Here is a 27947-nt window from a genome sequence, read left to right as displayed (position 1 = left end):
TTTGAAGATGCACACAAATTGTCGAATGTCAACATGAGCTAGCTGCCATCACGGGGGATCAAGGGACGTGTTTTGTGGGAGCAACCCCTTCCTCACAGCTACTTTATTATTGAGGAAGGGGTTGCACCCCCAAAACGCCTACATTGATCTCCCATGATGGCAGATAGCACATGTTGACACACTGTGTGCATCTTCAAAATTTGGCTTTTCGCAAATCTGACAAAAAATGGTATACATTTTTAGATCACAAAAAGCACAAAAAAAAAGGGATTTGGACGGGTTTTAAACTCTCCCTAAAACATCAATGATGTTCTTAAATTTTTTTTGAACATCATTGATGTTTTTATGGATGTTTTCCAAGTCCCTATTACACCCCATGATCTCCCCAATCAGGATCTGTGCACTTTTAGAGGTGAAATGATCTGGATCCACAACATCACGACCACCTAAAAAGATAGAAACAAAAACACAGCATGTATTATAAATATGCCGCCATCCATCTCTTACCCGAGCCTGTGGTCGCAGACACTCACCTGTTGTGGTGACAATTTCCACCACGTCTCCTTCCTCCTCCTCCTCCTGTTGTCTTTGGTGGGTCTCCACTTCTTCCAGAGGTGTGGGGTCTGTGGTCTCCTCGGATGAGGGGTGTCCTCCGAGTCTTTTCTCCCCTATGTAAATAAAAATAGGTATAGTTAGCACACAGATATTTGATGGCAGAACTAGGAATATGAAACATTGCTTGGAAGTGGGGTACAATTGTCTATTTTGGCAGAGTTCCAAGATGAAGACATATTTTGTCCTTGGTCAAGCTTGAATACTTACCTGTTTTGTACAAGCTTCACAGATGGAGTCACCCCTATAGTATACACTGGAGCACCTGTGTGGGACCCCCTAATAAAAAGGGTGTTCTGGGGTCCCACACTAGTGCTCCAGCGTCCAGATGTGTAAACAGCTGCTGAGTGTCCTCTCCTTACAAACCCATATAGACAACCAACTTCTTTTAAGAGAAGTAGGCCATCAAAAAACTAGTCAAATGCATATGGCCAAAACAATGGTGTTTTCTAGTCCGAACAGTGTTTCATATGAACGAATAATGTGCCCATGAACATGTAAGTTGCCATTTTAAAGAGTACAACAGTAAAGAAAAGCACATGGAGCAGCACAAACGTAATAAACATAAAGAATAGGAACACAGGACAACTACTTACTTTTTTGCAGCACTCTCCTGATCCTTCTGTACTGCTCGTGCTCCCTTAATTTAAGGTCCGACCACCGTTTCCTGAGCTGATCCTTGGATCGTCGTACCCCAAAATTCCGGTGCAGACTCTTGACCACTTTCGCCATGATCTTGGCCTTTCGGACATTGGGGTTGGGGTAAGGTCCATACTTCCCGTCATAGTCGGCCTTCTTCAGGATGTCGACCATCTCCAACATCTCCCCAAAGGACATATTTGATGCCTTAAATCATCTCCTTCTGGATCGGGATGTTTCAGGCTCCGGGCTTTCCTCCTTCTCCTCCTTGTTGGTGTAATTATCTGACACCTGCTGTGTCTCCGCCATGTTCTCTTCCCCCACTGCGCCAAACGAGAAGGGGTAGGGAATAGACTAGAAAGAACGTCAGGGGCGGAGTTTCACGCATGCGCAGTGTCTATAAAGCACAACATGCGTGCGTAGTATGTACGATCTGTGAGCGGAGGAAGGAGTAACGGAGGCGCTGTTCGTGATAACAAAGGTAAGATTTAACATTGGGCCTATACTGCTTCTATATTGAGGCCTGTATTTGGACACGTTTAGAAGACTTTAGGCTGACATTAGGGTTTGTCTTGTGTTGTATCTTGCAGTTAAAATGGATATCTTGAAGGATCATGACTTTATGCCAATCTTCATAGATATGTTCAGGGAGCTGCCCTGTCTGTGGCAGATAAACCACCCTGATTATAAGAACCAAAGAGGAAGGCAGCGCTGGATAATTTGCTGCAATTTGTGAAGACGGTGATCCCGCAGACATCATCTATTTGAAGATCCTAATTGGTGGCCTGAGGAGCACTTATCTAAGGGAGCACAAGAAGGTCCAGGATTCCCAGAGATCAGGAGCTGCAGATGACATTTATGTCCCCAGGCTGTGGTACTATGACAGACTGCATTTTCTGGCAGGTCAGACTGAACCCAGGCCAGCACTCTCCACTCTTCCTTCTACACTTCCTTCCCCCCCAGCTGAGGCTTCTGACGCCCAACCTGGGCCTTCTAGGCAGCAACATGTGGAGGAGCCCAGCTTGAGCCAGGTATAGCATTCTTCTAAATATTTCTGGTTGTCCAATCAATGATGTTAACTAGATGTTAGTTTGGAGTACTAATTTAGGATTGTGATTGAGGATGCTAAAACTAAAACAAGGTCCCTTTTTCATACACAGGGAAGTCTCAGCCAGGAGGTGGCCGGGCCAAGCAGGCTGCCTGATATCCAGGTCCCTCCCCTACACCTTCAAAGACAAAGTGGCAGGAAGAGGAGTAACCTGGAGGAGGCTGCCATAGGCCTCTTTTGGAAGGCTACTGAGGCCCTCAAAACACCCCACATTGTGGAGGAGGACTTTGCTGCCATAACTGCCTGCAAAATGATGCAGATGGAGGAGGGCCAACGACTCCTATGTGAGTTCTTAATTTTGGAAGCTCTAAATAAGGGGTTGAGGGGCCAAATCACATGTGCAACCCATATTTGTCACCTCACCCATAGTCCTCCTCCTCCTCCAGGTCCTACTCCTCCTCCTCCTCCAGGTCCTACCCCTCCTCCTGCCACATCTCTAACACCAGAGCCACAGCCGGGAAGGAAGCATGGAAGGAAGACCAGAGAGTGATGACCCTGGGTTCAGTCTGGTCTGGCAAAATATGCAGCCTCTTGTAGTACCACAGCCTGGGAACATGTATGTCATCTGCTGCTTTCAGGATCTCTTGGACTTCTGGACCAGACTGCACTCCCTTACATATGGACTCCTCAGGCCACCAATTTTGCTGGCAAATAATTAATGTGTGCCCTGGGGGTCAAAGGCTTCGCCAATTTATGATGTTTATCCAGCTTTGCTTCCCTCTTTGTTTGGTTCTGAGCCCTTAATAAAGGAATTTTTGTTTCAATTATACTTGCCTATGTGTGTTTTCCTTCATAAAGGACAGTTTGTTTGTGAGGAGACATGTACATTTCAAAAATACAATGTGAAATTAACAAGAGACACCAACACCAAACAATCTCCTTGAGATTAAATAATACAAGATAATAATGGTGTTGTGGTAACTTGACACACAAAGCACACACAAAAATATTCTGGAGTAAAAAAAATAAAAAAAAAAATAAAAAAAAATATCAGCCTTGATAAAAATACAAAACATAAAGAAAAAAAAAAAAAGATTTTTGGTCAGATGTGACAAATCGAAATATATTGAGGGAATCACGATAAATAATAAAGAAATACGTTTGTGAAAAGTCTGTGTGAATATGAGCAGCAAAACTATTTCATTCTTCTAGCATTATAAAGAAGAAGAGAGTGCACTGCATTAAGCAATTTTAAACATCGCAGCCTGACGAAAGTGCTCTATCCATTCCGAACGCTAATTTTACCAGACCGAGCTGTTCTGTCTCGGAAATTTCTTCTGAGCATGCGTGGCACTTTGTGCGTCGGAATTGTCCACACACAGAATTGACGTGATCGGATTTTGTTGTCGGAAAATTTTATAGCCTGCTCTCAAACTTTGTGTGTCGATAGATCCGATGGAAAAAGTCAGATGGAGCCCACACACAGTCGGAATTTCCGACAACACGCTCCGATCGCACATTTTCCGTCAGAAAATCCAACCGTGTGTACGGGGCACTAGAGTACTTTCTAAAAATAAATAAAATTGATAAATAATAAAACATATGCTGCTAAAGTAAAACAGTATATTAGAATACATATAGAAATGTTCATGTAATTTATTACTTTGCAAGTATGAAGATAAGTGAAGGAAAGGTTTTACATGCTTTCATTTTATAAGTTATGTTTTCTCATTTTGCTCAGGAAAAAAAAAAAGATTTAAAAAAAAAAAGTTAGATTTTTTTATGTATACACCACTCAAGTAGAAAATAGATTAATTTTACAAATTGAAAAGTATCTCTGAGAGTGAAGCTCTGTACTTCAGTGAAATCAGATCACAAAAGAAATAGTCACTGAAATTGTAAAGATTTACAGTGGAATGCTATAAATTTTCAGCCCACATTTTAGCTTCTGCAGTGTTTTGAAACATGTTTTATTATCCTGACTTTTGAGGTCTTTCCTGGGAATGAGAGATATGCTTTAGAATTTTTAATAGTTAGTCACCACAAAAAAACGTTTTTTTATACTTTTTTTTTTTTTACATTTCTATTGCTCATGGCAAATAGATTAAAGAGACACATTCACCTTGTTAATTCATGGTAAGCTGACCGTGTATTTTTAAAGAATTTTCTTAACTTCTGAATTTACCTAGTCAGTAGGGATGAGCCCGATGTTCGAGTGGAACGTAAGTTTGACTCGAACATCTGGTGTTTGCCCGTTCGCCAGCTTTAGAACATAATGGGGAGTTAGTGGCAAATTTGAGCGCCGCAGAATGCTCCCATAATGCACTGCGAGGTCGCAGTGCATTGGCGTCTTATAATTGGCCAAAGCATGCACCTGAACTGCATGCTTTGGCCAATCACAGCTCACTCTGCTGAGAGAGCCATAATTGCTCAGGGTGCTAAGTCCACACCCCACACTATTTAAGGCTGCTGCTTACACGGCAGCCATATATATAGTGTAATGAATGAAGAGTGATTAGGCAGCTTAGTTAGTGGCGTGGAGGCAGTGTATTTAATAAATATATATATATATATATATATATATATATATATATATATATATATATATATATATATATATGCTCTGCATTTAGTGTAGATTAGATATTCAGTGTAGAATCTATATTCAGTCAGCACAGGCAGTGCATTTGATATATATATACAGCCTAGTATATACTCTACATTTAGTGTAGATTAGATATTCAGTATAGAATCTGTATAATATAGTGTATTGAAGTGGTTAAGGGGAACCCTGCGCCAAAATTAAAAAACAAAATGTTGTGGGGGTCCCCCCAAAATCCATACCAGGCCCTTCAGGTCTGGTATGGATTTCAAGGGGAACCCCGCACCAAAATAAAAAAACGGAGTGGGGTCCCCCCCGAAATCCATACCAGACCCTTATCCAAGCACGCAACCTGGCAGGCCACAGGAAAAGGGAGGGGTGAGAGAGCGCCCCCCCTCCTGGTCTGTACCAGGCCACATGCCCTCAACATGGGGAAGGTGCATTGGGGTCCCCCCAAAGAACCTTGTCCCCATGTTGATGGGGAAAAGGGCCTCATCCCCACAACCCTTGCCCAGTGGTTGTGGGGGTCTGCAGGTGGGGGGGCTTTAACAAGGGGGCCCCCAGATCCCAGCCCCCCCACGGGGGCCACTCTCTTGTCCCCCCTTTTCCTGTGGCCTCCCAGGTTGCATGCTCAGATAAGTGTCTAGTATGGATTTTGGGGGGACCCTCAAGCCATTTTTTTTTCAATGTTGGCACAAGGTTCATTATATTATCCATACCAGACATTTCCTTTAGAAATGTCATTTTGCTGCAGGACTGTTATGAACATAGGAAAGGTGCACTACTTTACAGGTGGATTAAAGGGACCCCCAGGCACAGGAATATTTAATTTTTATTGTTTCACTTTAGGTATTATTAAAATCACTGCTCCTTAAAAAACTTCAGTTTTTAAAACTTTTTTTTGCATTGATACATGTCCCCTGGGGCATAACCATACTTTTTATGGCAATAACTTGCATATAAGCCTTTTGATTTTTCATGTTTGGGTCCCATAGACTTTAATGGTGTTCGCGTGTCTACACACATTTTGTGCCATGTTCTGCTGCGACCTGAACCGGGGGGTGTTCGGCTCATCCCTACTTGTCAGCCATCCTTTGTCGCTACAGCCTCCATTTCCGTTGGTAACAATACCCATGCCTTCACAATATGGGCAAAATGTGGCCTCCTCCTAAATGATAGTGCTCAGATCTAACAGCTAATTTTTAAAGTAGAACTATAGGCAAAACTTTTCATTTTAGAGCAAGGGAGGGTTATAACCAGTGTCAATTTTTTTTCGCCATCTTGGTATGTTTTTTTATTTTTCGGTGTCTTCTTCTATGCCTGTGATGTTTTCATAGTTTTCAACATTGTGGTATAGTACTTGTGAAATTGTCCGGAAAGGGGTGTCTGCCCTTTTTAATTGTGTCACTGTGGGTGGAGCCATCACACTTGGGGAGGTATAGTTGTTGCAGTAAGGAGTATTGACATTTTTACTGTCACAATTGCTTGCTGTCATGACAAAGGTGACCGAAACGGCAAACATGCAATAAACTGCATCTTGGTATGTTAGACTCCTGAGTGTGTCTTGGCATCAACATTTGTGTAATTTAAACTAAAAAATAAAGCTTACTGTAATACATAAGAATTTCCTTTTACTAAGGCAACCTGTTGACCATGTAGACTGCAACAACCTGTGACAGCCAATCAGGAATCATCTTTCATTTTTCAATTTAGCTGATGAATGGTAAAATCGAATTTGTAGTTATGAGTAACCATGCTTTGAACATCATCTTTGCAGTGTGTTATTGCATAAGCTTGTTACATAATATTGTGATTAAAAGCAAAAAGAAAAAAAGTTCTTTTTTTTTTTTTAATAAAACAGAGAAGAAATGAAATCCCTACAGGAAGCATTCACGAAGCAACTTAATGAGGCTTCTGAAAAGGCTGAGAAGCAGCAGGCCACTGTAAGTGTTTGTGTCACGTGACCCTCCAATTACCCTGCTTCCATTTTTATTTTTCTCTATGTGTTTTGTGTTGCTGTGCTTTTGTTGGGTGCTAAAGTGAGGTTTGAAGTGCTTTTAAAACACATAAAAGCATTTTTATTTTCGGTAATGATCTGGCTTTGTGTCCCAGAGCTGAGAAGTGCAGGGTGATGGGCAGTTTAACATTAAACAGCTTTTTTGAGATTTCACATTTATATCCTTTAAAATAAAAAAGGGACTTTATAATGTGAGTCTCTTAGCTGGAACTTTACTACCTTTTAAGTAATAGGGAGGATAGGCATAATGCAGAAGATATTTGTGATATATTGGGCCGGATTTAAAGCTGTATACACCTAGACCTTTGCATTGATGCATCCATGAGGTGGGCTGAACAATTCAGTCCCATTCCCACAGCACGGCAATTTGCACATCATATTAGTTATAGATGGAATATGGTAAATTCAGTAACAAATGTGGTTTGCTAAGGAATGTACAGTACACTCCAGCATCAAATGTAAGTCAGTTAAATGGTGGTGTACATCTAACAATAAAATGTTTTTTTTTTTTTAATATTGGTTTGGCTATGTGATATTTGAGTCATTTTGCATGTGTATTTCATTCAAGTATGAATGAAGTGCACAGTTACGTTCGACTCGAGCATCAGGCTCATGTCTCGTTCCTATTAGAGATCTACAACTACTTACAATGTTGTTTTTATGTTGTTTTATCAATATAAAAATTATGTTGTAAGGTAGAACTATTAGCAAAACTTTGTTTTTCATTTTAGATAGAGCAAGGGAGAGTTATAACCCCTGTTTTGTTTTTCCACCATCTGTGTACCATTTCTATGATTTACCTTCACTTCCTGTCCCATAGCCTAACAGGAAGTTAGAGGAAATTCCTGAAAATGAAGGGAATCCCTTGGAGACCCCCCAGGCCACCAAAACTTCCCATTGGAAGATTTCCTCTCTATTACTTTTTTGGAGACAACCCAAAATTTGGGATTTTCTTTTACTTTCAATGATTATGGTAAACAGGACAAATATACAGTAGAGGGTGAATCTCCTTAATGGGGCACAAACAGCAATAAAAACCTTATAGGAGTTCTAATCCCTCTACACTATATCTAAAACTAAAAACGTTTTGCCTTTAGTTGTACTTTAACTTTAAACAATTTACATAAAATCCCTGGGTACCTTAAAAGTCCTTTTCCTCTTTAGTCTTCACATTACTTGATATATAATTGGATGTGGTACCCTCTTCTTTCTTTCCACTTACCCACCAAAAATACAAGGTCTTTCATATTCTAGTGAGCTATTTTCCTGCTTATCACATTTTATTTTAAGTAGATATGTTCCAGCTTATAGAAACATAAATATTTACATATTAATGTTAATGTTAATTAATGTATTAATGAAATTTTTAAATAAGCAATCACTGACCTCCATAGTTACATCTATTGAGAAGCGATTCATCCTCCGATTTCACAATAGAAACAGTAAAGTTATTCTAGTTTGACATTAGCACTTTGTTCTCTTCCGCTTCCTGTGCCTGCTATGTGTTTACAGAGACTAGAAGGCTGACAAGCTGCCAGCTTACTGTTGGAAGAGAGGAGCTGAGCCATTGAGAGAAAGTGAATGTAAAACAGAAAAGATTCAGTTGGAATACCTAAGGATTATTTGTTCCACAGTGGTTGTCGCTACAAAAGTCTAAGGAACATACAGGAACATACAGGAATACAGAGTATTTTATGAACACTGCAAATGGGGACCACGACATATGTATTAAATTTGACTGTATGATTTAAGTAGAAAGCCCCTCAAACGCCCCCTTTTTGGATGTTAGCAGGAATCCTCTCCCTCCATAGAAATAAAACTCACCTTAGCATTATTGGTCAATAGAAATTCCCCCATTCCCTCTTTTAGATTGGTAGTCAGTGTCAGGGTGCACTCACACTGTTATTGGCTGACAGCACTGCAGTCTTGTGCACAGAAGAACCACACCCTAGGAAGCTACTGCTGTCAATGGGATGAAGAAGGCCCCTTTTCCTGAGAGCTAAGAGCATCCTTTGGCATTGGAAGTTGTGCAAATTAACAGAGCAGCAGGACAATCATTTTATTATGTCTGACTGGAGCCTTTGAGCAGGGCCCCCTGCCTCATATTTTGTCATAATTTGGTGTCACTCTTTGTCATATTTCTAATATAAATGTAGCCCACAGGCTGAGAAAGGTTCAACATTTTTGTCTGATCCATTATTCTTAAAATATAACTTTAATCATGCTCATAAAATGAATATATAATTTCGGTATTTCTTATAATTTTTCATTGATACACACTGCTTATAAGAATCACATAAAGTGTATAAGTATATATATAGTAATTTATATCTGTTACTGTAAACTCTATATCACATTTACATTTTTCAATTTTTTTTTAAATCTGGAAACTGTCTGCTTCTAAAGCTATGTTTATGTGAAGATGGGAGCAGCACTTTAAATAAATGTTCCTTATGCTTTATCATTTACATTTTTATTTTTTTCTAGATCAACTTCCTAAAAACTGAAATGGAACGGAAAAGTAAAATGATCAGGGATCTACAGAATGAGGTAAGTAAATGATGTTACTAAAATATAGATGTAAACCATGGGTGCTCAACCTGTGGCCTCCAGCTGTTGCGAAACCACAAGTCCCATGAAACATTTTAAGGCTGACAGATACAAGCATGACTCCTAAACACACAGAATGAAGAAAAAAATAGTCTTTGTGCTAGAAATGTCCAATCCAAAGTGATAACACACTGACCAAGGAATCCCTTATTGAAAATGATTAATGTGAAACAATCTGGCCAGCATCATGCTCCTTGGAGATCAGTGATCAACAGGAAATTGATAGCTGTGAAAACAAAAGGGAATACGAGCATACAGGCTCATGGTGCAATAACATCTTTTATTGGATATAAAATAATAAAATCAATACACTCACAAGTGAAGGTGAGTAAACAGCGTCAAACAGTTCCTCCAATAGAGAGCCTTAGCGCTCAACACATCTGTGCTTCAGAGTAGATGAGAAGACCGCTGGATGGATGGGCTGGCTCCACAGACACAGGCTCATCAAGCAGCTGCCGACAGGCCACGAGTGAGCCGCTCAACTGACTAAAGAGACGGTCAGTCAGGGGAGGGCTGTGGGGCGCCTCCAACACAGCTGAAATTAATTGGCCTGGGTTTTTTTTCAATTTCAGCTACAAAAGGGCTCTCTGAATAACAGGGGGCGGATCTAAGGAAGGAGGCCACGCCCTCCAAAGCATGTTATCCTGACAACTACAGCATCCTCGGTCAGTTGGCTTCACCGGAGCTCTCCCTGGGACAAGTGTTGAAGGCGCCCCACAGCCCTCTCCTGACCGGCCGTCTCTTTATTCAGTGAGTGGCTCCCTCGTGACCTGCTTGATGAGCCTCTGTCTGTGGAGCCAGCCCATCCATCCATCCATCGGTCTTCGCATCTACTCTGAAGCATGGATGTGTCGATCACTAAGGCTCTCTATTGGAGGAACTGTTTGACGCTGTTTACTCACCTTCACTTGTGAGTGTATCAATTTTATTCTTTTATATCCAATAAAAGACGTTATTGTTCCATGAGCTTGTGCGCTCGTATTTCCTTTTGTTTTCCTAAATACAAAGGCATGATGGGATGTGTAGTTCTGCAACAGCTGAAGAGCCACAGGTTGAGCACCCATGATGTAAACTGTACAGTGCATGAAAATTAATTTGTATACCTGCAAACATGTCGAATTTTAGAAATTCTGGAGTGGTTGAAGTGGATTTCTGGGCATAACAATAATAATAACATACAGTATGTTTTACATCCCTGCAATACATGCACATTTCTCACATTTAATCCCTTTAAAAAACATTTCAAGTAAAGAAAAATATTGGATGATTCTGATAGACATCCAGTGAGCTCCTACTTTCCTGATGTTGGTTAACATTGCTGCCTCTACTCCACTGGAATCTTAAGCAGTGTTATTGCTCGGCAAAAGTTCACCCTTGCTGGACTACAGAATTCCATCCATACCCTGGCCCTCACTGGTCAACTCCACATGCATAAAATTAGTTTTTTTTCCAGCAAAACAATGTCGCCGCATTGACCTGCAAGAACCTACCCATACACTTTGTGGGAGTAAAAGGCTCTTGGACAATGTAGTTCTGGGACATGCCGGTCAGTATGAACTGAGCTTCCAGCAGCTGCTTCTGTGTTAATTTTAAAAGGTTGGATATGATGTTACAAGGAATAAAACAAAAACTTTTGTTCCCTTTAGGAACACGTTCCATAAATAATATAGGTCCATGCTGTTGAGAGGGAGGGGAGAATTAGGGTAAATTTGGGCCACGTGTAGGCAACAACTTTAAGCGTAATTATAGGATCTCACAAAAGTGAGTACATCCCTCACATTTTTGTAAATATTTTATTATATCTTTTCATGTGACAACACTGAAGAAATGAAACTTTGCTAAAATGTAAAGTAGTGAGTGTACAGCTTGTATAACAGTGTAAATTTGCTGTCCTCTCAAAATAACTCAACACACAGCCATTAATGTCTAAACCCCTGGAAACAAAAGTGAGTACACCCCTAAGTGAAAATGTCCAAATTGGGTCCAAAGTGTCAATATTTTGTGTGGCCACCATTATTTTCCAGCACTGCCTTAACCATCTTGGGCATGGATTTCACCATGAGCTTCACAGATTGCCACTGGAGTCCTCTTCCACTCCTCCATGATGACATCACGGAGCTGGTAGATGTTAGAGACCTTGTGCTCCTCCACCTTCCATTTGAGGATGCCCCACAGATGCTCCATAGAGTTTAGGTCTGGAGACATGCTTGGCCAGTCCATCACCTTCACCCTCAGCTTCTTTAGCAAGGTAGTGGTCATCTTGGAGGTGTGTTTGCGGTCGTTATTATGTTGAAATATTGCTCTGTGGCCCAGTCTCCGTGATCTGCTTCAGTATGTCACAGTACATGTTGCCATTCATTATTCCCTCAATGAACTGTAGCTCCCCAGTTCCAGCAGCACTCATGCAGCCCCAAACCATGACACTCCCACCACCATGCCTGACTGTAGGCAAGACACACTTGTCTTTGTACCCCTCACCTGGTTGCTGACACACACTCTTGACACCATCTGAACCAAATAAGTTTATCTTGGTCTCATCAGACCACATGACATGGTTCCAGTAATCTATGTCCTTCAGCAAACTGTTTGGGGGCTTTCTTGTGCATTATCTTTAGAGGAGGCTTCCTTCTGGGATGACAGCCATGCAGACCAATGTGATGCAGTGTGCGGCGTATGGTCTGAGCACTGACAGGCTGACTTCCCACCCCTTCAACGTCTGCAGCAATGCTGGCAGCACATATATGTCTATTTCCCAAAGACAGCCTTTGGATATGACGCTGAGCGCCTGCACTCAACTCCTCTGGTCGACCATGGCGAGGCCTGTTCTGAATGGAACCTGTCCTGTTAAACCGCTGTATGGTCTTGGTCACAGTGCTGCAGCTCAGTTTCAGGGTCTTGGCAATCTTCCAAAAGCCTAGGCCATCTTTATGTAGAACAACAATTTTTTTTTTCAGATCCTCAGAGAGTTCTTTGCCATGAGGGGCCATGTTGAACGTCCAGTGACCAGTATGAGAGAGTGAGAGCGATAACACCAAATTTAACAAACCTGCTTCCCATTCACACCTGAGACCTTGTAACACTAATGAGTCACATTACACCGGGGAACAGAAAATGGCTAATTTGGCCCAATTTGGCCATTTTCACTTAGGAGTGTACTCACTTTTGTTGCCAGCAGTTTAGTCATTAATGGCTGTGTGTTGAGTTATTTCGAGGGGACAGTAAATTTACACTGTTATACAAGCTATACACTCACTACTTTACATTGTAGCAAAGTGTCATTTCTTCAGTGTTGTCACATAAAAAGATATAATAAAATATTTACAAAATTGTGAGGGGTGTACTCACTTTTGTGAGATACTGTATATATTACATATGCCATTTCACAGAACATCTTGAACAATTTAAAGAATTTTTGCTTACAGTGAAAATATTGTGCGTGGTACTTAATGTTTCACTTTGAAACTCTTGACAATTCCTCCAAACTAGCAAAGAACTAAGTGTTTGGTATTACTATGACAGGTGCCTATTATGGTATATTAATATTAACTACTTTTGGGTTTTCTGGTTGAAGATATTAGATTTACCATCTAGTTTGTGCATGGCTTGTTCTATATTTAGAAGGTGTTTCATTTCAAGATGTTCACCTTAAAAGCAGCCAACAAATAAAATGACTCATAGGGCATTCTGAACATAAACTAAGACTGTGTCCTGGAAAAACATGAATACTTCAGTTTGTATAATATAAATTGTACCTGAACTAAAGAAATACAGAGGTTACCTATATTAACTTTTGAAAATGCTAGTACCTTGTCTGTCTCTGACTTAAATAATTTGAGGCATTTTCTTTTTCCAAGTTTGTGATTTAGAAAGTTATTGATGCCATTACAGCCAGGGCCCTAGTATTTAAAAAAAGAAGTATGGTCAAAGCTTCTTTGGTCATACTAACCTTGTGGAACACAGGAGTGCATCTACTTTTGCACTCATGTGACCCAAAGTCAGCTGAGAGTGGGACTAATGCCGCGTACTCACGAGCGGACTTCTGAACTTCGAAGGACTTTTCAACGGAGTTCTGACAAAACAGAATTGCCTACACATGATCCCACCAAAGTCTAATCGTTTCGAACGTGATGACGTACGACCACACTAGAAAAGGAAGTTCAATAGCCAGTAGCCAATAGCTGCCCTTGCGTCATTATCGGTCCGTCAGACTAGCATACAGACAAACGTTTTTTTCGATAGGAATCGAGTCCGTCGGAAAGATTTGCAACATGTTCTATTTCTAAGGTCTATCAGATTTTTTGACAGAAAAGGTCCGATGAAGCCCACACACGATCCGAATGTCCAACGTATTCGTTCCGTCGGACCATTTCTGCTGGAAAGTCATGCGTACGTGGCATTAGATGTCACAGAGCCACTTCAGGTCCAGGAAAGATCCCAACAATATTGGCTGGATCCACCCAGATGCCTGATCAGCTGCTCCAGACCCCTTGCCTGCTTTACACTCCACTGAGCACTGAAGGGGCAGAGTGGAAAGGAGTGACTGACAGTACCAAGAACTGAGCTATCTACGTTCATGTGATCACTCAGTTTTCAGTGTTAGCGCCGACAGGAGATAGCTTCAGCATTGAGGTGAGTATGTATTTTTTTTTTCCCAATCCCATACTTCTCCTTTTAGAAGGATCCCCAATGGCAGCCTTTTTAATTTCTCACTGAAGGTTTCCTTTGAACAATCCTGCTGAAAATAATGGGAACTGATATATTTTTGTTCCACTAATATTAATATACATATAATATATACTAATATAATATGCACATATAATATACTATATGTAAGTGATAGGACCAGCTATACTACTACTAAAACTGTATTTTTTTTTTCAAAAGAACAGGCTCTCTTGTAGGTGGATCAGTTACAGAGATGAGACAAACCTTTTAACACTGGCAGGGGTGCTTACAATGATCAGATTTTATTTATTTATGTTGTATTTAAATCTGCAAGTACATCTAACACGACCTTCTCCAAAAACTGAGAATGTTGCTGTCCAAATGTGCCCCCTGTGCTCCTTCATCCAGGGTGGGGGCACTCTAATATAAGAGGTGTGTTAGTTGGCAGATCACAGGGTGGAAACTGAGTAAAAAAAAGAAAACAAATGCAGCCACCACATGGAGTGATTGGTAAGCTGCAATATATTACATTTTTGGTTTGGGATTTAATACTCTTTTAAGAAAAACTTTCAAAGAATTTATAGAAACTTCTTTTAAGGACAAGATATCAGATATCAGAAAAATACCTTTACAAGCTAAAATATACTGTAGTCTATCAGATATTTAGCGGGAACTTGGATAATATTTAAATAGCTGGTTTTCCAGATTTTTTTAAAGGTGTTGATTTTTAACTTTTCATTGAAAATATTATATAACAAATATAGTACCATATGAATTACAGTTATGTGATAACAGTCTGAATGGCTATGCAGAACTTACATACAGTTTTTCCAGATTAATGATTGTATGTTATTTTTAACATAATAAGTGAAGCTATCTTTACATTAGTCATATCATTTTTTTCTCAAAGTGTACTTCTAGGCAAAACATGTTTTTATTTTTAGTAAAAATAAAAATGTGGGGAAAGGTAGGGAAAAGTGAGTGCCACTCCCACACCGGATTCCCTTCCTTACTTAAAACCAGGGATTTTACTGCCCTATGCTGGGAACGCTGTCTCGGTTCTCTGGCTTACCACCTGTATTACCTGATCACATTGAGATCCTAGGTCATAACTAGGGATGAGCCCAATGTTCGAGTCAAACATCGGGTATTCGCCTGTTCGCCGAATAGCGAACAATTTGGGGTGTTTGAATTTGAAAGCCACGGAACTCCCTTTAAAAGTCTATGGGAGAAATCAAAAGTGCAAATTTTAAAGGCTTATATGCTTGGTATTGTCATAAATAGTGTTTGGGGACCTGGGTCCTGCCCCAGGGGAAATGTAACAATGCAAAAAAAAGTTTTAAAAATGGCCATTTTTTCGGAAGCAGTGATTTTAATAACACTTAAAGTGAAACAATAAAAGTGAAATATTCCTTAAAATTTTGTACCTGGGGGGTGTCTATAGTATGCCTGTAAAGTGGTGCCTTTTTCCTGTGTTTAGAACAGTCCCTGCACAAAATGACATTTCTAAAGGAAAAAAGTCATTTAAAACTACTTGCAGCTACAATGAATTGTCGGGTCTCGGCAATACAGATAAAAGTCATTGAAAAAAATGGCATGGGGTCCCCCCAAAAATCCAAACCAAAATTTAAAAAAAATGTGTGGGGGTCCCCCCAAATTCCATACCAGGCCCTTCAGGTCTGGTATGGATATTAAGGGGAACGCTGACCAATTTTTTTTTTTAAATGGTGTAGGGGTCCCCCTCAAAATCCATACCAGACCCTTCAGGTCTGGTATAGATTTTAGGGGAACCCCACACCAAAATTTAAAGAAAAATGGCGTGGGGGTACCCCCAAAAATCAATACCAGACCCTTATCCGAGCACGCAACCTGGCAAGCCGCAGGAAAAGAGGGGGGATGAGAGAGCACCCCCCTCTTGAACCGTACCAGGCCACATGCTCTCAACATGGGGAGGGTGCTTTGGGGTAGCCCCCAAAACACCTTGTTCCCATATTGCTGGGGACAAGGACCTTGTCCTCACAACCCTTGCCCTGTGATTGTGGGGGTCTGCAAGCGGGGGACTTATCAGAATCTGGAGGCCCCCTTTAACAAGGGGACCCCCAGATCCCAGCCCCCCCTCTGTTTGAAATGGTAATGGGTACATTGTACCCCTACCATTTCAAAAAAAGTGTCAAAATGTTAAAAAACCACAAGACACATCTTGGGACAAGTCCTTTATTAAAAAATAAAAATGTCCCACAAAGTCCATTCATCTTTTTCTCTCGCTCCGCCGGACCAAAAAAAAAAAACCTGCACGCCACCACCGATCCGCCTCCATGGAAGGCACCCGCCATAATGACCGTCCTCTTAGATGACAGTTCTTTTATAACTGAGAGCGGGGCCACACGGTGACGTACCTAGGTGGCGCTGCCCCCCTCTGATGCACAGGGACTTCCCAATGGCTTTCCCGTGGTGCCAGAGGGGGCAGGGCCACCTGTTTGCGTAATTTCGTACCTGGGGGTGTCTATAGTATGCCTGTAAAGTCACGCATTTTTCCCGTGTTTAGAACAGTCGCTGCACAAAATGACATTTCTAAAGGAAAAAAGTCATTTAAAACTACTCGCGGCTGTAATGAATTGATGGGTCTCGGCAATACAGATAAAAGTCATTGAAAAAAATGGCATGGGGGTCCCCCCAAAAATCCATACCAGGCCCTTTGAGTCTGGTATGAATATTAAGGGGAACCCCGAACCAAAATTAAAAAAAAAAATTGCGTGGGGATCCCCCCAAATTCCATACCAGGCCCTTCAGGTCTGGTATGGATATTAAGGGGAACCCTGTGCGAAATTTTTTCTTAAAAAATGACGTAGGGGTATCCCTCAAAATCCACACCAGACCCGCCGGACCGAAAAAAAAAACCCCTGCACGCAGCCACCGATCTGCCTCCATGGGAGGCAACCGCCGTAATGACCGTCCTCTCAGGTGACAGTTCTTTTATAACTGAGGGCGGGGCCACATGGTGACGTACCCGGGTGACCCCGCCCCCTCTGACGCATGGGGAAGCCATTGGGAAGTCCCCATGCGTCAGAGGGGGCGGGGTCACCCGGGTACGTAAACAGGTGGCCCCGTCCACCTCTGACGCCACGGGGAAGCCATTGGGAAGTCCCTGTGCGTCAGAGGCACCACTTTACAGGCATACTATAGACACCCCCCAGGTACAAAATTTAAAGGAATATTTTAATTTTATTGTTTCACTTTAAGCATTATTAAAATCACTGTCCATTTTTAAAACTTTTTTTCTATTGATACATGTCCCTAGGGTAGGACCCGGGTCCCCAAAGACTTTTTATGAAAATAGCTTGCATATTAACCCTTAAAATTAGCACTTTTGATTTTTCACGTTCGTGTCCCATAGACTTTAATGGTATTCGCGTGTTCGAACAAATTTTTTGCCTGTTTGCATGTTCTGCTGCAAACCGAACCGGGGGGTGTTCGGCTCATCCCTAGTCATAACTCTGACTATGCCTAGATTATTTTCACACTCTCCCCTACCACCAGTAATTTATCCTTGCTTTATACTTTTGTTGACTACCATTTCCAGACAGTGGAATACATACCACATTCACATTCCTGAGGGAGCAGAATCATTTTCTGGGAAGCGTGTTGAGTTGAGAGCTACTCCCACTCCCAGTTTGATGCCCTCCTTGTGTTGATTACTATATTGTTTGAGTACATTATGTACAAAGTGTTTAGGAACTAATACAAGAAAGGTGGTTAAAGAGACTGGGAGTGCGATAAAACTCTTTGAATGAGCCTGTTTGGTATTTAACGGAAATGTGAACAGATGTTCTTTTAATAGTAATATGTGTGTTTGCTTTTTTCAGTTATAAATAAAAAAGTAGGTTTTAAACATTTACATATGTGGTTGGGTACCTTAACCTCCCTGACGGTATTCCTGAGTGTGGCTCGGGGTTAAATTTCAGCACCATTAGCGGTAACCCTGAGCCACACTCGGGACTGCATTGCAGGATCCTGGTGTGGTATACTTACCTTGTCCCCAGGATCCTGCAATGTCCCCCCGCACTGTCTGTGCGCTCTGTCCTCCTCTGAAGCCTCTCTGTGCTGGGCTCCGTTCCCTGCGAGCGTCGTGATGCACGGGCGGAGCCTGGCGGCAAATTAAAAAAATGTAAAGATCATAACACATACAGTACTGTAACCTTACAGATTACAGTGAAATTATTGAAATTATTTCACATCCCTTTTGTCGCCAGTGCTTTGTCCAATGCCCTGCATGCAATTTTATATTATATATACTGTCCTTTCTGCCTGGAAACTTGAGATTGTCCATAGCAACCAAAAAGTGTCCCTTTACGTTAAAAGTGGCTTTAGACCAGCTAGAAAACAGCGACAGTAAATTAGAACACTTGGAGAATTGAGCAATAGTGAATCGTGGGGAAATGTATTTTATTATTATTATATTATTATTTTTTATAATTATTTATATTTATTTATTATATTATAATTTATGATTTTTTGTTTCAAACTTCATCATACCCGTGATATCTACTATACTCTTGGTGGACAGATTTAAGTGTGTTATTGTTAAGAATTACAGGCCTACAATATAAAACGCCAAATTTCCATGCAAAATAATTGTACCGCTTTCAGCACCCAAAATCCAAAATAATCATACCGCTAGGGAGGTTAAAGCCTAAGTTCACCTTTATTTTTTTATTTTTTTTTACCATAACTATGGAATCTATCCATTCACTCTGTATCCAACCAGGCAGGCCCTTGCACTACATCAGTGGTGTCTAACGCGCCACCCCAGAGAGTTTAGCCTGCAGCCCGGACCCGTCAAGATGGATGCTGGGAACGCTGGATGCTGGGAACAGGCTACATTGACAAGCCAGGAAAATGCACATTTGATGGGATGCCCGGAATGCCATGCAAACATAGTTGATGGGTGCAGAGTGTGTGTGCTAATGAGGTCAGCTTTTAAACTGCTTCCTGTGTCTTACTGGTTTTCACGTCCAAAATCTACACACCAGGAAGTCATGAACTTTTCTATGGAACAAAGCAGGGGCTAAGGTAAGGCCTTGTTCTAAAAATCAAACAAAGCTTTCATTTTTCTGCAATAAAGGTACATTAACCACTTAAAGACCGCCCACTGCATATATAATAATAATAGATATTGTGGGCGCGCACCTGCTGTACACAGTGGGGTCAATCAGCAGGTCCAGTGGACCCAATGTCCGCTGGCCACCCACGATTGCTCCACAGAGAGGCAGAACGGGGATCTGCCTATGTAAACAAGACAGATCCCCATTCTGACGGGGAGGTACACAGAGATCCTAGTAATCAGGAACAGCGATCTCTGTGTTCTTCCTGTCAATTCATCCCTCACATAGTTAGAAAACACTTGCAGGAAACACACTTAACCCTTTGATTGCCCCTGATGTTAACCCCTTCCCTGCCAGTATCATTTATACAGTGATCAGTGCATTTTTTTAGCACTGATCACTGTATTGGTGTCACTGGTCCCCAAAAAGTGTCACTTAGAGTCAGATTTATCTGCTACAATGTCGCAGTCTCACTAAAAATCGCTGATTGCCTCCATTACCAGTAAAAACAATACAAAAATGAAAAGTCCATAAATCTATCCCACAGTTTGTAGCTACTATAACTATTGCACAAACCAATCAATATACGCTTATTGGGATTTTTTTTACTAAAAATATGTAGAAGAATACATATTGGCCTAAATTGATAAAGACTTTTTTTTTTTATTTTTTTGGATATGTATTATAGCAGAAAGTAAAAAATATATAGAATTTTTTTTCAAAATTGTCGATCTTTTTTTGTTTATAGCGCAAAAAATTAAAACCGCAGAGGTGATCAAATACCACCAAAAGAAAGCTCTATTTGTGGGAAAAAAATACATCAATTCTGTTTGGGTACAGTGTCGCATGTCCGCATTATTGTCAGTTAAAGTAACGCAGCGCCGTATCGCAAAAAATGGCTTGGTCATTAAGGGGGAAAAACCTTCCAGGGCCGAAGTGGTTAAGGTATATTGTTTTTTTGGGGTTTTTTTGTTTTCTTCTATGTTATTTCATCAACATGCATTGTTAACACACACTGATAACACTTATGCCGCGTACACACAGTCTGATTTTCCAACGGGAAATGTTCGATGGGAGCTTGTTGTCGGAAATTCTGACCGTGTGTAGGCTCCATTGGACATTTTCCGTCATTTCCGCCAAACAAAATTTGAGATCTGGATCTCAAATTTTCCAACAACAAAATCCGTTAAATTCCAATTGTGTGTACACAATTCCGACGCACAAAGTTCCATGCGTGCTCTCAATCAATTATGAAACGGAAGCGCTCGGTCTGGTAAAACTAGCATTCGTAATGGAGAGAGCATATTCATCACACTGCAGATTTTTAAATATTTTAATGCAGCGCATTCTCTTCTTCTTTATAATGCTAGAATAATGAAGTTGTTTTGCTGCTCATATTCACACAGAGTTCTTAAAAAATGATTTCTTTATTATTTCTCGTGATCACCTGAATATGTATTTTTTTTTCTGTCAGATTTCCATAATAATGTTTTTAATTTTTGTTTATAGTGTATTTTTTTTTTATCAAGATCTACTGCATTTTTTTTTCTATTGCTCTCCATAATATTGCTTTTCGTTTTGTGTCAAGTTACCACAACACCATTATTATCTTGTATTTTTTTAATCTCAAGGCGGTTGGTTGGTGTTGGTGTCCCTTGTTAATTTGACATTGTATTTAGGAAATGTACCTGCCTACTCACAAACAAACTGTCCTTTTTGAAGTAAAACACATAGGCAAGTATTTGTGAATGCAAAATAGCCATTTATTATGAGTCATAATAAAATAAAGAGGAAGGCGTCGCTGGAGAAAATAGTTAAATTGGCAAAGCCTTTGTACCCCAGGGCACACATCAACTATTTTACAGCCAAAAATGGTAGCATGATGAGTCCATATAATAGTGAGCACAATCCAATCCGGGACTACAAGAGATCAGGAACAGCAGCAGATGACATATATGTCCCCAGGCTGTGGTCATACAACAGCCTGTGTCTTTTGTTAGACCAGACAAAACCCAAGCCTCCAGGGTGTGATTTTGGAGTTGTGGCAGGAGGTGGAGGAGGATGGTCCAACTCACACAGGTGTGTTTTGTTTGTGAGTTGGCCCCTCAACCCCTTATTTAGGGACATATACATCATTTCCTCAAAGATGAGGCGTTGGCCCTCCTCCATTTGCTGCATTTTGCATGCAGCCATGGAGGCAAAGGCCTCTTGAAGAGTGGGGGTGGTTCTGAGGGCAGTATTAGCCTCCTGAATCAGCCCAAGTGCTGTCTCCTCCAAGTTACTCCCATTCCTGGGCCTTTTGGTTGCAAGGCGAAGGAGAAGGACCTGGGATTCAGTCAGGCTACTGGGCCGGGCCACCTCCTGGCAGCCACTTACCCCGCCACCTCCTGGCTACCACATACCCCCGCCACCTCCTGGCTACCACATTCCACAGCCTCCTCCTGGCTGCCACATTCCACGCCCTCCTCCTGGCTGAGGCTTTCCTGTGTATGAAAAAGGGACATATTTTTATATTTTTATTAATCAATCACACACAATTTTCAGCTCATGACTGTTGCAAATTGAATGTTAACAAAAAGAAAAGACTATCCTTCTGATCCCAGCATTTTTCATTCTTTTCCCAAACATTTTTGGCTACTACTGTCTATTGATATGTAAAACACTTTATAAAATCAGCAATTAGTGATCAATAATAACATCTAGTTAACATCATTAATTTTACGACAAGAAATCTGTAGAACAATGCTATACTTGGCTCAAGCTGGGCTCCTCCACTTCTTCCTGGCTGGAAGGCCCAGATTGGACGTCAGAAGCCTCAGCTGGGGTGGAAGGAAGTGTGGAAGGATGAGTGGAAGGTAGGGTTAGGAGTGATTGTTTTCTTTCAGACCAGACTGAAGTCAGGCAAAGTCTCTCATAGTACCACAGCCTGGGGACATAAATGGCATAAATGGCATCTGCTGCTGCTCCTGATCTCATGGAATCCTGGACCTTATTGCGCTCCCTATTATAAGTGCTTCTCAGCCCACCAATTTTGGCCTTCAAATAGGGGATTGTTGCTGTGGGGATCTGCAGCTTCACCAACTCCAGCAGTTTCTCCAGCGCTGCCTGCCTCTTTTGTTTATGAATATAATGCGGATGTTTCACCTGTCACAGACAGGGCAGCTCCCTGTACTTGTCTATGAATAGGGGGAGGAAGTTGTGATCATTGAAGCCATCCATTTTCTCTGCAAGACACAACACAAGACAAACCCTAATGTCAGGCTAAAATCTCCTAATCTTGACCCCCAATATAGGCCTTAATCTAGAGGCAGTATAAGCCACTGATGCACCAAGTTAAACTTGTAACTTGGTTAGAACGATCGGCGCTTCCGACACTCCTTCCTCCGCTCACAGATCGTACGTACGACGCACGCGTGTTATGCTTTATATACACTGCACATGCATGAAACTCCACCTGCCCCTGACGTTCTTTCTAGTCTATTCCCCACCCCTTGTCTTTCAGCGCAGTGGGAGAGCACATGGCGGAGAAAGAGCAAGTGCATGCAGACAGCAGCAACGACGAAAGCCCGGAGCTACGAACATCCCGATCCCGGAGGAGATTTAAGGCCTCAAATATGGCCTTTGTAGAGATGGTAGACATCTTGAGGAGGGCTGACTATGATGGGAAGCATGGACCTTACCCAAACCCAAATGTGAGAAAGGCCAAGATCATGGCTAAAGTTGTGAGAAGTCTGCACAGGAATTTTGGGGTACGACGATCCAAGGATCAATTGCGGAAACGCTGGTCAGACCTGAAATTGAGGGAGCAGGATCAGTACAGAAAGATCAAGACAGTTCTTCAAAAAAGTATTTGTCGTGTATTCCTATTATTATTATTACTTTTGTGCTGGTACATGTGCTTTTCTTTACTGTTGTACAGTTTAAAATGGCAAGTTTCAGGTTTGTGGGCACAGTAATGTTCATAGTAAACATCGTTCGTTCGCCCACTAATACAATGTTTTTGGCAGATCCAGGTTAACTACATTTGTTCAGGCATATTTGTATTAAAATAAGTTTCTGACATTGTTGTCTAAATGGGTTTGTACTAGAATGAAATGCAAACTTGATTTAGTGTAAGGAGAGGACACTCAGCAGCTGTTTACACATCTGGATGCAGGAGCACTAGTGTGGGACACCAGAACAAACTTTTTAGGGTGTCCCACACATGTGCTCCAGTGGATACTAGGGGTGTCTCCATGTATGAAAATTGTACAAAAAAGGTAAGTATTCCAGCTTTAGAAAGGGAAAAAAATAATGTCTTCAGCTTGGAACTCTGCCAAAAAAGACACTTGTACGACACTTCCAAGCAATGTTTTATATTACTATTTCTGGCCTCAAATATCTGTGTGCTAAGTATACTTTTTTTTTATTCACATAGGGGAGAAAAGACTCGGGACATCTGAGGACACCAGGGACCCCCCACCATCTAAAGAAAAGCAAATCCCCACACCACAACCAGGAGATGTGGAGGAAGGAGAGGTTTATGAAGTGGGCGAAATAGTGACCACAACAGGTGAGTGTCTGAGACCATAGCTTCAGGTAATAGATGGATGCCTGCTTATTTATAATACATGGTGTGTTTTTTTATTTTAGGTGAGGTGGATGTTGTGGAAGAAGATTCTTATTTCACAAGTGCAAGTGCACACGTCCTCATCGGGGAGATCATGGTGTGCAATCGTGATTTACAGAAGATCAAGGAAGACATCAATGATGTGGAAAACAGACTCAAAAACATCATTGATGTTTTAGGCAGAACCTAAAACAGCCCACATTTCTTCAAGTTTGTTTGTAATTTTATTATTTTCACACATTCTAAATATTTTTTAGAAAGCCAAATTTTGAAGATACACACAGTGTGTCAACATGTGCTATCTGCCATCACGGGATATCAAGGTACACGTTTTGGGGGTGCAACCCCTTCCTCGCAACTAAAGTAGATGAGAGGAAGGGGTTGCACCCTAGGACACACCCATTTATCCCCCATGATGGGAGATAGCACATGTTGACATTAGGCATGGGATCAGGAGGGAAATCCCCATTTTGACTCGCAATTTGTGTGCATCTTCAAAATTTGGCTTTCACAGGGGTGACTTCACCCGATCTGATGAAGGCAAGATCAACACAGTTTGGACATACTAATGATAGTTAGTCTGATATTGCCTTCACTTTTGTCAAAGTTGAACTTTGTAAGTTCCTAAGTTGTGTATTGTTTAATGCCATTTTTAATATTTGTCAGGTGTTCTGCAATGCGAACCCTTAGGAGCCTCTTTGTTCTTCCCACATAGAATAGTCCACAAGGGCACTATAGCAGATACACAACATTTGAGGAGTTGCATGTGACAAACTCTTTAATTTCAAAGGTTTCATTATCCCTATTCGTGATCTTTGTCATCCCCCTATTCCTTACCTTTACTGTTCTGCAGCAAACACTTTTTCTGCAACAGTAAATTCTCACAGTGTTTCCCTGAATTTCAGAGAGAAACATAACCAAGATCCTTCTTTACTGCAATTTTGCTCGATTGCGTATATCCATCTTGGAGGGGTTCAAACAATGTAAGGGACTTGTCCCAAAGAGAGACCCAGTGGATTTTTCTTTTAAAATGTCTTGCCCCCAGGGGGTTGAACATTGAGGTAGACCTGAACTGCTTCATTAGTAATTTTTAGATAATCTTTAGCTAATTTTTTATGTTTATATATTTTTTATATTTTTAGACCCCATAAACAAAGTATTTAAAATAATATTCAACTATTAGTCATACTCCAATTCACCATATTGCACCAATAAAGGGCTATATTGCTGTATGTGGTTAGGGGGATTACTCTCTGTGGAATTTTAGGAGATTGAGTCACACTATTCATGTGACATACCATGTTCTAATGTGATGGGGAGAGAGGTAATGTATCATGACCTACACCTGCCAGTGGTTGTTTATTGAGAAATGATTTATTGCCGGTCCCACCCATAACTGGGGAGTAATAATATTTTGCATATTATACCTGGGTTCACATGGTATGTGTGATTCTATGTGTGTGATTCTTTTTTCACATATATGGGATCCGCTTTAGATCATGATGGTGTCATTATCAGTATGATTCAGAGTGCTAGCCATTTACTTTTTATTTATTTTTTACTTTTTAGATGATGGCTTTAGCTCAACTTTGTGGCAAATTTCACTTATTTTAACTTCGAGATTTGATAATATTCGATTAGGTATTTTTTATGTATTTTATATATATTTTGCATATCATATGACTGTTTATGTTGGTATACATGATTACATTCAGTTGTGGTGGTCCAATCTGCCATGAATGCTTTGAATAAAGCAATATATGTCAGGGTGGATAGTTATTCATGTGTATATACTCAACATAAGTTTATTAGCCCTCTATAATCGCTCATCGTTGATGTAACAGTCGGGGCATTGCGGCTGCGGGGACACGAAGTGTGCACAGGTGCAGTGTAGAGTGCTTCAGTCTATGATTGACAAAGGGTATATAAGGATTGATTGCCGCGCCGTACAGCCAATCCCATGATTAAGTCTGTGTGACGAAACATGTTGGGGGAATGGCTGTACGGCAATCATCATCACTGATGTAGGACGCGTGACATCAAACCAGGAAGTTGAGGCTCGAGTTGTGATCCGGGACCAAGGAAGGGGTGAGAGTGACACGCACGCTAGCACACCATGGTCCGCTGTGACCGCAGGATCCACAACGCTGTTTAGTTGTTTGAAGACTTGCTGTGATTGTCCTTGCTGATTTGAATTTTTTGAAATGTGAGTGTAAAGGTTGAAGATTTGAAGTGTTTACATTAAACGGGTTTGTTATTACACTATTGGAGCACCTTCATTATTTACATGTGGAGAGATCCCTTATATGCACGGTTGGATACTGGATACTCGTATTTAACCCTATCCGTGTGGTTTAAAAGCATCTTAGCCTAACACGAGAGTTTAGGCATTGGAGTTCAGTGAGTGCGTTTCTTTAGGGGAGTGGAATGATGTGCACAGTGGTGTGGTGGATGAAACAAGTAGAGTTTACACTGAATAGTAATTCATTGGAACACTTCATGGACACTCATCTGTGTTACAGCTATTTTCTGTTTTCATTTTTGTTTTATTTTCACTTGTCACAGGGTGAAATTGGTGCATATACTATTATATTATTTATATTTTTTACATACAATAGGTTGTCCAAATACCTATTGTCGGGTAATTTTAGCACAACTGTTTTTTCTTTTATCACTTATTATATTTTTTGATAAGGGTTAAAATACAGTTCACATTTCGTATTACTCATAAGTGGCAGCTACAGGTTAGGTCTTCTGTCCTTTGGCGCAGTGGTAATTTAAGTGGTGGCTAGGTTTTCTTAAATACCAACAGTTATTATTAAGTTTATATTCCGCCATGTTGATTGCCATAAGAAATAGGCGGAACCGGCTGGCCATTATCCTGAAAGCATTCTCAACCACTCTTCTGGCTCTGGCCAGCCGGTAGTTAAAAACCCTCTGGTCCGGGGTGAGGGTCCTTATCGGGAACGGCCGCATCAGGTGATCACCCAGCCCAAACGCTTCATTAGTGACAAAGACAAACGGGAGTCCTTCCACGTTCTCTTCAGCCCCAAGCCACCATTCTGGAGCCATCTGTATAACTAGGTCTGGGCGATGACTCCATCCGACATCCGGCCAAGCTTCCCCATGTCCACATAGAGGAACTCATATGTCGCCGACACCACTGCCAACATCACAATACTATTAAACCCCTTGTAATTATAATAGTATGACCCCGAGTTTCAGGGGTGGCATGATGTTTACATGTTTCCCATCAATTGTCCCTCCGCAGTTGGGAAAGTCCCACCGCTGGGCAAATTGGGAACCCACAGTCTGCCATTCCTGTGGTGTTGAAGTAAACTGTGGAGTCAAAAAGAAAAAGAACTTAGTAATTTTGCACATAAAAATTGCAAGCATATTAGACACAAACATTCTTTGCCAACATCAGTATAACATTTATTTTAAGGAGTATTTAAAGACAAAAATATAAGGTCCACTTATCAGATTCCTCACCCTCTCTGATGGGCCATTGTAAAAAATTGATCGGGGGTATGTTCTGGACAGGTAACCCTCTCCACTTCATTGAGAGCTGAATGCATACATAATGTGTGTTATTTTGGCCAGCCCCTCCTTACTTACACTATTGGCAGCCCACGGGATAGGTAAGTGTCATAATACAAAAATATAAATACACACTGTACAAATTGAAGCACTTTTTTACATTCTGCAATTACCTATCAAGATAATAGGAGAACAAAACTTTAAACAGTACCATTTGAAAGTATTATGGCAGGCCCTTTCACTACATGTTTTGGGGAATTCATACAGAAATCTGACCACAAAAGAGGTAGGTATAGTGTGTAAGGGTTTGACAAAGTCAGCAGATAGAGGATTGGTACCAATTGACTTAGTGGTTTTTCTAAATTATTTTGGGACCCAAAAAAAGCCTCTGGCACTCTGCATGAATTTAAGCACACAAATAACATTTGTACACACTTTAGGGGGTGTTTAGGATAAAGCACTACTATGGAGCTAACAAAATACATTGTTATTTGACCAGGCTA

At 41.0% G+C, this 27947-nt stretch overlaps 1 protein-coding gene across 1 annotated transcript in view; it reads left to right on the top strand.

Annotated features, from left to right (window-relative positions):
• LUZP2 (leucine zipper protein 2) overlaps positions 1–27947 on the top strand; it is a 1010053-nt gene that overhangs the window by 521758 nt on the left and 460348 nt on the right. The window contains exons 4-5 of the mRNA XM_073604551.1: positions 6763–6844; positions 9406–9468. Of these exons, the coding sequence (XP_073460652.1) occupies positions 6763–6844; positions 9406–9468 (145 nt within the window). The remainder of the gene's footprint in view (positions 1–6762; positions 6845–9405; positions 9469–27947) is intronic.

This window comes from Aquarana catesbeiana, linkage group LG11 (genome assembly GCF_042186555.1).
Source record: "Aquarana catesbeiana isolate 2022-GZ linkage group LG11, ASM4218655v1, whole genome shotgun sequence".
Taxonomy (NCBI): domain Eukaryota; kingdom Metazoa; phylum Chordata; class Amphibia; order Anura; family Ranidae; genus Aquarana; species Aquarana catesbeiana.
Note: the sequence above shows the minus strand (reverse complement) of the source record. Positions and strands in the feature narration are given on the sequence as shown.